Source organism: Lingula anatina, chromosome 2 (assembly GCF_051362555.1).
Source record: "Lingula anatina isolate TDL-2025a chromosome 2, LinAna3.0, whole genome shotgun sequence".
Classification (NCBI taxonomy): Eukaryota; Metazoa; Brachiopoda; class Lingulata; order Lingulida; family Lingulidae; genus Lingula; species Lingula anatina.
In genome coordinates, this window is record NC_141768.1 from 667,647 (window position 1) to 682,745 (window position 15,099).

At 33.9% G+C, this 15,099-nt stretch overlaps 1 protein-coding gene across 2 annotated transcripts in view; it reads left to right on the forward strand.

Moving 5' to 3' along the window:
- Nucleotides 1-12,982, forward strand: part of LOC147763300 (homeobox protein Meis1-like) — a 69,963-nt gene extending 56,981 nt beyond the window's left edge. For both annotated transcript variants that reach the window (XM_087006381.1, XM_087006382.1), the window contains exons 11-12: nt 955-1,032; nt 8,641-12,982. In XM_087006381.1, coding sequence (XP_086862507.1) covers nt 955-1,032; nt 8,641-8,882 — 320 coding nt within the window. In that variant the 3' untranslated portion in view covers nt 8,883-12,982. The remainder of the gene's footprint in view (nt 1-954; nt 1,033-8,640) is intronic.
- Nucleotides 12,983-15,099: the final 2,117 nt, after the last annotated feature.

Here is a 15,099-nt window from a genome sequence, read left to right on the forward strand (position 1 = left end):
GACCGACAACCTTTTCCTTTCTCTGACTTGTGTTCCCCATCTGCATGCTTCCTTGCCTCCTGTGATTTGAACACCTGTATACCGTGAGTATGTTCTAAGGAATGACAGCTACAGCCATGCAGACATACATAGCACCCCCACACACATATCTCTCCTGGAGTGCACACTAGTGACACCTATAGTGTAGATCATCAGCTGCATCTTTATTGGAAAGCATGAGGAATAGTGGCACCTGATTTTGCAAGTTAGCACAGGCACATAAAGAAATAGACAGGATATTTGTTATTTTTCTGTCTTCTGAGTACTTATGTTGAGTGATATTTCTGCAAACTTAATCTCTTTTGCACTCTTTGCACTCTGAATATGTTTTTGAAATGAAGTAAGGCAGAGAGAAGTGTTTACTTTTTGCAACCTGTGACTTCCTGAATTTTGAAACTTTTGTGCTGTCATGTTACTTTCAAAAGTCTTTCAGTAAGACAAAAATAATAAAATAAACAGATGAATGATTATTTTAAAATTGACTATTTCAAGTTCTCATTTGTTTGTTAAATTTTGACGCAAGACCAAAAAAAAAAGTATGATCCATTTGTAACACTGTACAATGATAGACAGTATGATCATGTAAAAAAAAAATTGATGTAATTGTTGAAAATCAGAGCCTAATCAAAATTTGTGTATCTGCAAGGAGTTATCAGAGAAAGTCAAAATCAGACAATTCAAGTGTTGCTGTGTTTAAAAACATCAAAAGTTAATTTTATAAACTTGAAATCTGAAATTTAAAACAAGCTACTGAATATACCAATATACCTTCCTTTAAAAAGGATTTGTTAAAGAAAGAAATGCAATGCCTAGAATTAGGACAGCTCAGTAGTAAATCTGGTCCCTCTGCTGTCTTCTCTCAGCATAGTTTATGCAAGTTGAACTTTTAGTTTGAGTTTCACTTTCACTTTCCAGGCCCCAGTGGTTATAGTCCAGATGGTGCTGGCATGGGATATCCCATGGAGAATCAGCAAATGCACATGAGACCACCAGGTAAGAATATTATTATTGTTATTATTATTATCATCCAAGGAATTTCTGTATTTCAAAACGTATAACTTACTTACTCTCAAAATTCAGTCATAAATACAAAATTCATGAATATGAATTTTATAAAACTAACATAACTGAATTTTTCAAATCTTGTTGATTGTGAATTTTGTGAAGTTATCTGAAGCCTGAAATGTGTAGGATTTTAACATGAAATATAATTTTCTTCCAAAGAAAGCAATTTTAGCTACTTGCAAATTATTGCTAAATCCATCCCAACACTTAGCTTTCATGTTATGTATCATTTCTAGACAAACCACTTATAATAAAAAATGAAGAAGTCAGATCATAATGACAGTGGAGAAATAATAATAAGTAAATATTAATAAAAATATTTTGGAAATCACTTTGAATTTCATATGTGCTTTGTAAGAAAAGTACCAACTTACTCGATCCGAAACCATTTTTTCTCAATTCAAAGATAATATGAATAACTAATCTAATGTAGATTGCTAGTCTCTAGTTTAGTAATTGTGTTGTACTTTTTAAACTCTGGTAAGATATCAAACATGGCCAACTCCCAGACATATACACACAGGTAATAACTAAAGAGGAAAAATCTGTAACACAGCTTAATAGCAAATTAACCATGGCCAGAGCTATCATTTCCAATGAAAGTCCAACTAATGCCTAAGAGAGAAAGCATGTTCACTTTGCTGGCTGCACATTGGTACCATACTTCATGGCTTTCTATATATTAAAGATTCATTAAGACATCGTATGACAGAGAAAAACTTTGTAATGTGTAGTTTAATACTTTGTTAATAAGGTTGTGAGTTTTGTACATTTTCTGTATTTGATATTGATTACAAAGAGACCTCTGACATTAGGTTATTAAAATTATTTCACATATGTGGATATTTTGTATACTATAGGTCATGTTCATCAAACAGGGCTCAGGAATGTATTCGTCATAAACAGTGAATAGAATATTTGATAAAATCTTGAATATTTGTGAGGGAAGCTCAAACAATTAGAAACAATGAGGATTTAAGTTAAAGATTACACTTCAGTATTGTTTGATTTCATAATTCTGTCAAAGACTTTCATTCCACAACATATTTATTCCATAGCAAGCTGTTCAGACCTAAACCAGTCTGCCTCGCCTACTTACTGCTTATTCTAAAGAGTGATTATGTTTATCTGTTGTCATCCATTGCTTCATCTACCCCTGTCACAAATGCAGCTTTTCAGAAATAATAGATCATAAATGATGGTATATGACACTGTAAAATAAATGGACAACGTGTGATATATGGTTGATATGGCATCTGGGAAAACACGAAAAAGAACAAAAATTGTGTAACTGCAGAACGCTATGAGCCTGATTACAGGAAAAAAGAGATTCTGAGTTGCGTTTCAAATAAACATATTGTATGAGTAATGACATGCAAATGTTAGATACATCACACTAGAATGTGTTTTGTCTCTAAAGGATGATCAGACAGCTTCAGTTCCAGCTTGATGTTGTTACTGAAGGTGCAGATGTTCTGTTTTCTATATATTAGCCTAATTAATAAGACATGGAACTTTGGACTCTAGTTATCAATTAAGCCCATTCAGTATGAAAACGCATTAGTTTTTTTCTCCTGTTTTAAACAGTATTCTTTTTTAAGTAGAGATATTACATAGATCGTTAAATATTTCATACATAGAAACAAAAGCTTGTTATCTGTATTGTCATATTAATTATTAAATTATTATTGATATGCTGTTTTTTTATACTGCTAATAAGATGCACATTTTCCTCATCAACAGGGGTTGTTCAGTTGTACCTTTTTGTTGCTATTAAAACATCTTTATTTTATGATGGTTTCTTAACAGAGCTGTGATATAATTGACTTTGCTATTTTTTTCAATTAGTAAAAATCTGTTGCACAATTCCATTTGTTGCTCTATACACAGAAGGCATAAATATGGCATGACTAAAATTTTTAACTTATTCTAAAAAAATATTATTCCAAGAATATACCTTAGTGTAAGTGAAATATCGGACCAAACTTTAAAAAAATTATTTTATGTCCACTAAGGAGGTCTTGCCCTTGTTGCTTAGTTGGTATATTAGTAAACAGCTTTAGTGTAGTTTAGGACAGATTTTGATAAAAGTCTTACCGGAAAGGTCAGTTACAGGCCCACTTAAAATCAGTTAGATTTAATATGATGAGAATTGAACTACCTTAGTGTGGGTTTTTGCAGACTGCGGGATTTTTTAAATACATCCCTTTGTATTTAGTGGGACTCTACAAAGTTCTTAAACTTCGTAACCTCTCGGTTCAGTGGTGAAAGTAAAAAACAACCAACCCCTCTGATTCTAACGAAGTTTGACTGTGCCTCAGTGGGGAGGGCTGTTCTCACTGAAAGGTTAACAAGATGTAGCATATGTTTCTATTCAACTTTATGTCAGATTACAGTGTATTTATCTGTGATGAACCTAAAGATGTGACTTATGCTGTCTTCTTCTTAAGACCATCTCAGCCGGGGACGGCTGCAGTTTTGACAGGTTGGGTCCATTTCAGTGCTCCAGGGCCAAGAGTTAATTCCCTATCAAAATTGTCACGTCAGCATGATTTGCAGGCAGGCGTGTACGGAGAGACATAAATTCAAATCATAATCATGAGTATCATTAGTTGCTTATGTGTTTGGTTATGTGTATTAGTTCACTGGATCACGCTGGCTGGTTTAGACAGTGGGCAATCTGACAGGATTTATACCAGTTACACTGACTTACTTATAAATTATGACAATAATCAATAGGTGGCTATGTCCGATGGGTAGACCAATCCTGTCACATTTCAATCCGCCAGTTTGCTAGCTGAATTTGTTCTGCTGCAGGTGAAAAGAAACTTAACGCTGTGAAGAAAATTATGGATTTTTGTTAATAATCCAGGACAGTTATGACAGTTGAGTAATCGGTAGACAGAAACAATAAAGATATTTTTTACAGGAGAATAATAAAACTCCAAACAATGCCCCATACATCATCCTGACAGCTGTAGTAGCAGAGGGGGGAGTCCCCTAGGCAAAAACATGGGGGAAAGATGAGCTCTATCATGCACTGAATTGCTTGCAAATGGAAGAGGTCATGAGAAAAAATACACAAATAAGAAGTGAAGTGTCTCTTTCTTCCATTCTGTTTTTTTTTTTTTTTTTCTAAAAAGAAGAGCAATTTTCTTCACTAATAACATATGTTCAGAAATGGTTTGCAAAATGTGGGGACTTGTTTGAAGAAGATAGACATTAAAAAAAATATAAGAAAACTGCCTTTGAAAAAATTGTTTTAAAAACACGAGGTTCAAGTAATTAGATACTAACAAATTTTCAGTGCAGATAAGAATTATAATGTGAATAGTGTAGCAGTGCATTTATTTATTAACAATTTGTTTTGTACAAAAAAGATATTTTAGGTAAAACTTTAAACACCCAGCATCAGTGTAGGTGGCCCTTGAGTTCTAACAATACATCAGAAATGGATACAGTGTAACCAGGAGACTTAAGTTACAAATTTCTCATAATACGACAGAGAGAAGAGAGCAGTAATTTGTCATCCCACCTGACCACCTAGAGATAGAAATAATAACAACAATATTCACACCTGCGATGATCTGCCTTTATCTCTTTATCATCTATCAGACACTGCTAATCTCGTTAAGTGATGTTACTGTTCTTATTTATAGCTTTGACACTGAACACACAGACCTTGAGTTAATTGCTGTAATAGGTGACTTTGGCCCTCCAGTTAGGATCCCATCCATCACGTTTGTCATTCACGTGGACAGTCATCAGTCGGAAAATGTCACCTTCTTGGCATCAGACTGTTGCTTGAATGCTGTTAGGGTACTGGTGGTCTCTGGGGGAAAGAGAAAACAAAAACGTCTCTAAATGAAATTATTATCACCTGCAGGGAGAAGGTTACAGTCTGCTATTAAAAACTCTTTGGTCTTGGTGATAAAGCAATCTAGCAGAGATGTTGCATTCTTTGAGGGTTTTGTTCTCACATAAAAAAGAAAGAGCAACATTGGGAACATTACGAATCTTGTGTTCACTGTGATTGAACATTAACTTTCAAGAAAAAATTATTTTGTTTTTAGATTAATGCTTGATTTTGTGTGAACAATTCTTCAAAATACCTTTTGTTTATTTATTTTGTTTCTTCATAAATTAAAAAAAAACTAGTATATCATAGAAGGAAAACTTTTGCTATATTCTTACTGTTTGACAAAGACATTTTTGTTTGTCTGGTACAATTTACTCCCCCAAAAATATATATCAACTTTAAAAAAGAAGAGTGTACCAATAATTATTTCTTGTTTAGATTTTTTTCAAATGTATTTTTCTTTTAATATATTTCTTTAACTTATGACTTAAAAAGTTCAAAGAATGGGTTCTCTTTGTGACAGTTAAAGATAATGACAGGAACCAGGCAGATTTCTCCTCTGTTATTTCCTGTCTATTTTAAGTTTAATAACGGTACACGTAATTGTTGAGGTCATTTTCCTGAGATCAGATACAGTGAATGCACATCCTGACAGATATAACTACCTTTGTGGAGATCAGCTGACTTTTGTTCCAACTTCCTTTCACCTGAGATCTTAATCTGAAATAAAGACCTGACGTCTCCTTGGTTGCCCATTAAGATAGGCTTTCCCCATAATTACTGGAGTCCGCCAGTTAAAATGATATAGACTTATACATAGGTTAACTGCTCAAGTTAATTAGTATGATAAGAGAGGAGGAGTTGGGGTGTGATTTGGATAGATGATACCCACATGGGATATGTGTCATTTGGTTATAAAATTTATTTTATTAAACAAGTTCATAAAATTGTGATCACTTACTTACTGAAGCTCTTCATCTAATTTGTGATTTAATTATTCCTCTTATTGGGTAGCTTAAAAAGATAATATTTAAAAAGATGTACATTTTTATGTACAGACACAGATGTGTCTGTACATATTGCCATCACCTGCGTCTGTCGTCGCCGTCGCCGATCATGTCGCCGTCCCTGTCGCCGTCGATGTCGCCGTCGCCGTCGCCGTGCACTTTCATCGTTAACACGATAAGTGGAAGACAGTTTTACTTTTTGGCTTTATATTTACAGAGCTGATGAATATTCATAAAACGCAGGTCAAGTTCGAAAATCAGCATGTTTGGGCAATTATTGTAGTATTTATGCTGTGTTTTCACTTTTTAGCATATATGCAACACTGTTAACACATTTCAAGGAAAACCGATAGGCCTGTTGTCATGAAACTCACAGGAGTAATTAATCTTACTAAAACGCAGATCAAGTTCGAAAATCGGCATGATCGGGCCACTATTTTAGTAGTTATGCTGTTTTTTTCACTTTTCAGCATATGTGCAACACTGTTAACACATTTCAAGGAAAACCGATAGACCTGTTGTCATGAAACTCACAGGAGTAATTAATCTTACTAAAATGCAGGTCAAGTTCGAAAATCAGCATAATCGGGCCATTATTTTATAAGTTATGCTGTTTTTAAACATTTCCTCAGATTCAATTCTTAGGCATGTTAACAGTCTCATCATTTAACTAATAAGATTCGTAAAAGTGTTTGTTTGACATTTCCTGCATCTTTACAACATTGTTAGTTGATTATGTAAAAATGATGGTAAACTTGTTATCATGTATTGTATAATAGAGTTTCAAAAATGGAAATAAACTCATATCATTGCAGTTTGTCAGATTCATTCATTCACTATGTTCAGAAACTCAGAATGGAGGAAATTGGACATTAAACACTGTTCTATTGATATTTTTCCCATCTCATCAATTTTCTTAGTTGATCATATATAAATGGCAGTAAATTGTTAATTTTGTTATATGTTAAAAAATTGTTAAAAATGGAAAAAAACACATTTCAGGACAGTGCTGTCTTGTCTACATTTTGGCATTTTCAAGGTGTGACTTTGAAGTTCCTTTGGCCTGAAGACCTTTGCTAGGAACATTTTCTGAATATCCATGATACTAATATTTTATTATTAAAAATTGATGGTAATTATCCTGTTAAACATTATGTAATAGTGCATCAAAATTTGAAGACACCCCAAAATTTGAAAATACCCCTATTTTGGACACTGCTCCCATGATGACCATTTAAGGAAAACCATGTCACTTACTGTTCTCAAACTTACAGGAAGAAACATGGGACTTAAATAAAGCTTCAGTGGGCAATGCAGACTATTTGGTAAATTTTTCTGGCAGTTAATCAGTTTTTTGTGAAAATTTAATTTTTCACATATTGGCATTTTCAAGGTGTGACTTAGAACCTCCACGAGCTTGAAGACCCATGCTAATCACATTTTCTAAAAATCCACGATACGGATCTTTTATTATTAAAAACTGATGGTCATTATGCTGTTAAGCATTATGTAATATTGCATTAAAATAGAAGAAAACACAATTTTGGGTGCTGCTGCCATGATGACCATTATGGGAAAACCATGTTACTTATGATTGTCAAACTTTCAAAAAAGAAACAAAAGACTAAAATGCAGCCTGAGTTGGAAAAGCAGTCTAATTGGCTTCTTTTTCTGGAAGTTATACATTTTAGTGAAATATTCATTATTATCGTGTTGGCATATTCATTGTGGGACTCGGAGCTCCCATGAACATGAAGCTGAATGGTAATCAAATTTTCTACATGTCCATGCTATTTATAGTCAATAATCAAAAATTGGTGATAATTATTCTGTAATTTATTATGTAATGTTACATCAAAATTGACAAAAATCTTTTTGCACTGCTACTACAAACATTATGAAAAGAAAACTATGTTACTTATTATTATTTTCAACTTACAAGTATGATTTGTAGGATTGGCATGCAGTTCAAATTAGAAAGCCAGCTCAAATGGGTTATCATTTATTATTGAATTTAAGCAGTTTTATGTGAAATTTTCATTTTTCTCATTCTGGCATTTTCAAAGTGTGAACTTAAACTCCCATGGGCCTGAAGCCTTACGCTTGTTACACATTTCACTTACATTGGTATTACCTGTTGAGCATAATTAAAATTTGATGTTGAATTTGCAGTTAAGCATAATGTACTTTTGCATCAGAATTGACAGTAGCCTGTTTTGTGCATTGTTATTGTCTGCTTTTTGTCTGTACATTTGACAGCTTTGCTGCCTTGTTTTGTTTATAATGACTTAATTTTACAACTTACTGAAAAAATATGTAAATAGTAAATTGATAATTTACAAACTGTTTTATTTTGTATTATTTCATCAAAAGAAATTCAAGACGTGGAATCTTGTGGTGTTTATATATTGATACTAATATCTTGTATTGAAGGAATTTCTGTTAAGAGTGTGACTAAAGCAATTTGTTATTGCAGACAGTATGTATACACATTTTTGGCAAATGTATTTTTCATAAAAAATTACATTTTCCTCAAGAAATAATTTGAATAAAAATTTTTTTGGGTAATAAAAGAGAGGCACAACATTTGCTATTTTTTCTGTATGATTTTGATTATTATGCTTTAACTTTTGTGGAAAAACTTGACAACATATTTTTCAATCTTTCCAGGTCTCCAAGCTATGCCAGGGGATATGTATGGTATGCCCCCTGCCAGCAGTTCCTATAGCAACATGTCCCAATTGCGTCCTCCTGTCCACTCGCAAGCCATGCTCATTCCAGGCCACCCGCATCACATGATGATGGGGCATGGCGGCCATCTTGGACCCCCATCGATGTTGGACCCCCAAAATCCACAACTTCATGGAGGTTTAGAGAGTATGGCACATATACAAGATATCCATGCAGGATAAGTTGTGAACCCCATATCAGCAATAAAAGAAAGTTTAAGTTAAAATGAAGATTGTGAGGAATCACTTGGACTGTTGAAGGAGACTGTTTTCAAGTTTTTTTTTTGCAAACAGGGCTCATTTTAATTTCATCCAAAGGGATTTATCCAGGAAGCATGGGGGTCATGCTGCATTGTTCTGTTAGTCCATTAGCAGGAGTGAGGGTGGACAAGAAGAGAGAGATATAGTGCTCAAATCATTTTCCCTAGTCAACAGTGAACCATATACAGACAATGAACAAAGTTTTGTAATTATTATTATTTTGATGAAGAAGGAGAAGAAAAGAAGACGAGGAAGAGGGAGATGAACTTTACAGAAAAAAATATATATACAAAATACCTAATAGGGAGGAGACATTTATTTTTCTGATGCTGAATATTTGTAGATCACTTAAAAATATTAGATAAAAAGAAAAAACAAGCATTATTGACTCCAGCAGAACCATGTCATTTTATATAGGTGCAAGATTTTTTTTTACTTGTGTATACTAGTGTTGTGATAAGGTGCTGGAACTTACTTCCAATCACAAGGTCTTAATTGCTCTTTGCTTGCAGCAATACTTTTAGATCCATTTATACGTATAAACAATAACTCTTTCTCATGAAGTAAAAAAAGAGGGGGGCCGACCTGACATGTTTAGTGGCATCATCTTATGCAATATGTTCACTGAAACTTTCCTATTTGAAGCTTTCCTGCCAACCTTTGAAGGAACTTGGGTGTCGCCACATTTTTACACAATTTCAGACATGCTGCTGATGCCTTTAGATACCTTTTTGCTGCTTTAAACTAAAACAGAACGCATGTCAAAGTTTCCATAGAAACGATGAGCTGTAGGGGAGGCACCTGGCACCAGCTTGGTCATTCCTGTTAAAGTTTGTAACACTTCCACAAATGAAACAGTTGGCAAAACTATGTTGCTTACAGCAGAAAATCACACATAGGCCTATGTGTATATACATAAATACAATTAATTCACAGAGGTTAAGCGGTAGTTAACAATTTATGCTCTGAGCTGTAGCTCACCAGACATTGCCTGAAGTTGCAGCCTGCTGCCACAAAATGTCAAGCACAGCATTGAACTTCAGCGGTAACAGATGATGCCAGGGCCAGGACTTATACAATGACAATATAAACTAACACAATAATGATTAGAAAAGTAATAGGATTACAGTGATGATATATGTTTTTTTGTGCCTAGCATTAAATGCATATTTATTGTGTGGAACCTCCGGGCATTTTTTGGCTCCATTCCTGTAAAGCAATTCTATGGCACAAGTAGTCATTCAGTGAGACTCTGTCAGTCTCCCAATGTCTCTAGTTTTTACATGTAAATAGAGAGGTACAAGTGTACATAAGTGACAATCTCATTCAGTATGAACGCAAGCACTGGAGAGGAGGAGGAAAACTTCGGTGACAGATCAGATCAGAGTATTACTCTTTTTCTCAGTGAGAAAGGAAAATGAGATCTCTCTGGCAGCCATCATAGGCCTGTGATGTTGTCTGTTTCAACCCACAGGGCCTTAAACCATGGTTGAGCCATTTTTTGTGGAAAAATATATAGAATGGCATGCAATAAAAATTAAAAGATGGTTTTATTCACATTCAAGACAATAATATGAGCGTACAAAAATCCGATTACAGTTTGGAGTGATATTTCGGGAGGGGTCTTTCGAGATAGAGGGAAAAAAAATGCTTGTTTTTAAAAGATGTATTGCATTGGTTTTGAATTTATTTGTCTTTAATGTCCATTAATGCTGTCATTGATTTATTATTTCCATATAAGACTGTCACTGAATTATTATTTTTAAGTTTCTAACTAATTTTCTTCATGGCAAGACTGTCCAAAACCCCTGTTGTCTGCGGGGAAATAAGAGCACCCTGGGTTTCAGAAACATGTTTCAGACTTACATCTTCAGCGGGGCATGTCTGTCTCACCCTTTAGAAATCTGAAACTCGGGGGCAGAGGGTTTGACTTTTGGTTGCTTTTTTCAGGTCACATGGGTGGTCACATGAGTGGTCACATGAGTGGTCATTTGAGTGGTCATTTGAGTGGTCACATACTAGTGGTCACATACTAGTGCACTTTTCCATTATTTTTTCTCTCACGTCTTGTTGTCCCATTCTTCATGTTAAATCAGCATTTTCAAAGGTGATGTCAGTTAAGATTTAATGGCAATTTACCTGCATTGTAATAAACATAAATTTTGTTTAATTCTAATTGTGCTGTTATTGTATATGTTTCTAGTTTTTGGGGGGAATGGTTGTGAAACTGTCATCAACTTGTACAGTTTTAGTCTTAGATGCAGTATTATCGTAGAGTGGACAGGATTTGGCCATTTTTTTAGAAGTTGCATCAGCTTCTATCTATGTACTCTTTTTTCCTTTATTTTTTCTTATTTCTCCTTTTATTTATTTTCTTTATTATAATTTTTTTGCCTTACAAAATGTTATTATATTTGGTTGAAAGGAAACAGTATTAGACGTAGTGTTTATCAGTTATAGGAAACTTGGCAGATAGTGAGGGCTACTGGCATACACGTGTATATTTATATACAGACGCTAGAAACCCAGATTAGACTATACAACGGCACACTTTGAGTTTAGAACTAAAATGAATAGAATGCATTATTTTTAAGCAATTTATTGAACCAAAGATTTCAACAGTCCTTGATCTGTTGAATAGAGGGGAGATGCTGATGTAGACTTAGATACCTGGTGAGGAAAGTATTTTTAAAACAAGCTCTGTCTTTGTAGGGACATTCTCTAACTTCTCCCATTCTCTTTTGAAGTCGACATTTTTGTCAAACTTCGTTTGAGACACAGTGTTGACAAGGGTAAATGTAGCTGCGGATAGATAGGGGGGGATGCAGTTTTCTTTGAAGTTTGAATTTGACAAGCATTACTTTTCCCAGTCATGATTCGAATATGCCAAGAAAAAACAGAATTACATGAAGTTGCACAAAAATGTGTTTATTAGATGTCTGTCTGATGTTTTAGTTAAATGGGCAGTAGCTTGACTTTCATGTGCAGTACGATAGATGCTGTTTATCTTTTCTTAAAATGACTGATATTATTATTATTTTTAGATAACACAAGAACTTTATTCTAGTCTGGAATTTGCTTCAATAACATGGTAAACAGGTACTAGGATTCGATAACATTTTGTTAAAAATCTATTGCTACTGATTTGAATTTGAAAGTCGGATGTCCCAAGGACTTAAAAATACAGAAATTGTTTCACCGACTAGTGCTAATGTTTTAGACAATAAAGGGTGAAAGTTGATTCTATGCCAAGTTTTGATCAATCCGCTATTAAAACTGATAAAAATTAGAATATTTTTATGTTTAGTCACATCCATGGTGCTTTAGACTTGCTTGTAAGATATGCGTATGTAATACTCGCTGGAGTCCTTGGTGTTAACTGTGTGCCGTTTCTTTAATAATTTGAGAGGGGTATTAAGGCAAACTTTTAAGAAATTACTATAATTTGTACACTATGTATTATATTTAATCTTTATCTATGCGCAGTGGTTATTCCTATGTTATTGTGTTAATAGCATTTTGATTGATAACTATGTTATGGTGGTTTCAGAAACATTGAAGCATTGGAAAGATATTCCATAGGATTCCAAGGGCGTTTTATTGTTGTTATTATTGTACACTGTTCCTATGGAAGTTTTTGTTGTTTTCAGGTGGTTAAAAAATCAACCAAAATTAATGATAAGTTCCCAACTTTATTATTTCAAATGTTATGTCTGTCCTTACGTTTATAATATTATTCTTATATTGTAGTGTCCTGTGGGGTTCTATGGAATATCGTACCGTTTTGTAAGAAAGATCATATACCTCATCCAGCATTCTTTGAACATTGTATAGGAAAGCAGCATAGAAAGAAAATAAAACCATATCATAACGGTTTAGTCTGATGTTTGAAAATAAATAATTATAAAACCGAAGTGTGGAGCTGATGGTATAGACTATTGTAGACAGACCCACGTAGATAAATGACCGAACTTTTGCTGCAATCTTTAAGAACAGGTCTTTGAAATAAAAAGTCAAACCATTTTGCATCTTGTTGCCGCTTTTATTTCGTGATGATTTCCACTCTGACGCGCAGTTGAAAAATGACAATGGCGGTTAAATGTCAAAGACAAAGGCATTCCTCACGCTCTTTTGTCTTGAGATAGAAAACGGGACGGTGGGAAGAAAAGTGGCTTTCACCAAGAGAAAAGAAGCTCATACCTCTCATAAACACAGTTTGTGTATGGAAAGGGAACTATCTTTGTGGTCCTAACCAATTTTTTACCTTTAAAAACCTCGGTAGAATTAACATGTTGCACCAAGATGAGAACATAAAGACGTCATTTGCGACCTTAAAGATGAAATAATGCCCCAATTTTAATACCCATTTAAAGATTTTTCAAGTGTGAATCGATTTTTAACCGTCCTTGCATCTTCTTCTAAGATGCGACAGTTCAATAGAAAACAAAAACGTGCGCCGAGTTTGAAAGTAAAATGCTGCTAGGCTTTTCTTTGACAAATCCAACCGTAAAATGACTGTATGTTCATTAAAGGATTTTTCAAGTCTGGTTTGTGTTTTCTGTGTCGTTTTTCTTCGCCAAAAATGCGACAAAGGTATGAGTTAATCACGACGCGACAATTGATCGTACATTCATCTTCCATTTACTCTCTCTCTCTCTCTCTCTCTCTCTCTCTCTCTCTCTCTCTCTCATGTGACGATGATAATCTAAAAAAATACAAAATGAACATGGAAAGTCTGATATTTTAATACTTAAAAGTGCTAGTGTTTCAGAAAAATGGCAATATTTTGAAAAATCTTCAAAAGGAGACAAAAAGGCTGTCTTTGTTTTAAATGTTGTTAACAATTTTCTGAAGAAAGAAAATATTCTACATAATTTTTCTTTTACTTTTTGATTAGGCTTGTCTGAATGTTTTTTCTTCGATAGTTTTTAAAATGTTCACATTGATTTGTCGCCATAACACTTCCATGAAATTTTTTTTCCAACGACCACGGTCTTTCAAAGATCTTGAAAAAATTAAACATTTCACGGGAGAATTGTGAACAGTAAATGTTAATTGAATATGTAGTCAAACGTCGATTTTTTTTCTTTGCTTCCACAAGTATAAACAGATAGTGCTATAAACACTATATAAGGCATTAGAGATAGGCCTACCAAATGGCGTTTTTTTTTATTCCAATTTTTTATTTTCATTTATTTTTCTGTACTATTAAACAGCATGAATATTAAAATTACTTAATATATTTTATCACACATGTATTAAGGCATAAAGCAATCTATGTGAAAAATAAAGCAGGCCTACCTTCAAAGGGGAGACAATAACTTTTTATTTTTTGTTTTTTCACGTAAATGAATAACTTGTCATTTGAAAAGTTTTTAGCACGAATGTCGTAATGTATAATTCAACATTGAATTATCACCTGGCGCTGTTTACTCCCAAAGGAAACTATTTCGTAACATCAGCGAAGATACATAGAAATCGTTTGTGAAGAAAGACTCCAACATTAAACAGCGTGTTTTCAGCGATATTGAACACGCGCAAGATTTTTAAAATAAACTTTTCATGTAACTGGTTATAATTTCCCCAAATACGTAAATGCTCAACTGTTGTTACGTCTACTTAAAACCACACAGTGTATTATTTCCTATTAGTGATCTCGGGATATTAACGGCGTTGCATTATTTCCTTTATTATATGACCTTCTGTAATAAAAAATTCCGTATTGCCATGTAACGATCATAAACTGTCACAGCATACGTATATACCAGTATTAAAATACAGAGTGTCCGCCCTTTATAAGATACATACAGGGCAGGGTTAGCTGACGTAAGAGGGTGAAAATCTCGGACGTCCCCGAATCCTGTATCACAAGGGATTTTTTCGTTTGTGATCCCTTGTTTCTGTCTTTTCACATGGCTGGAACTTTTAAGAAAAGTCAAAATGTTGATTTCATGTGAAACACCACATTTTTGTCACGATGTAGGATAAATTTAACAGGGGGTGAATGCTGGAACTCTTTTTCTTTATTTTTTCCCCTTTTTATGTTGTTTTATAACATTTTCAGTGCATCAGGATTTTATTTTGCGACCAATGAGGCCAATCAAATCATTTATCAGAATGAAATGAAGATGAAAATGAT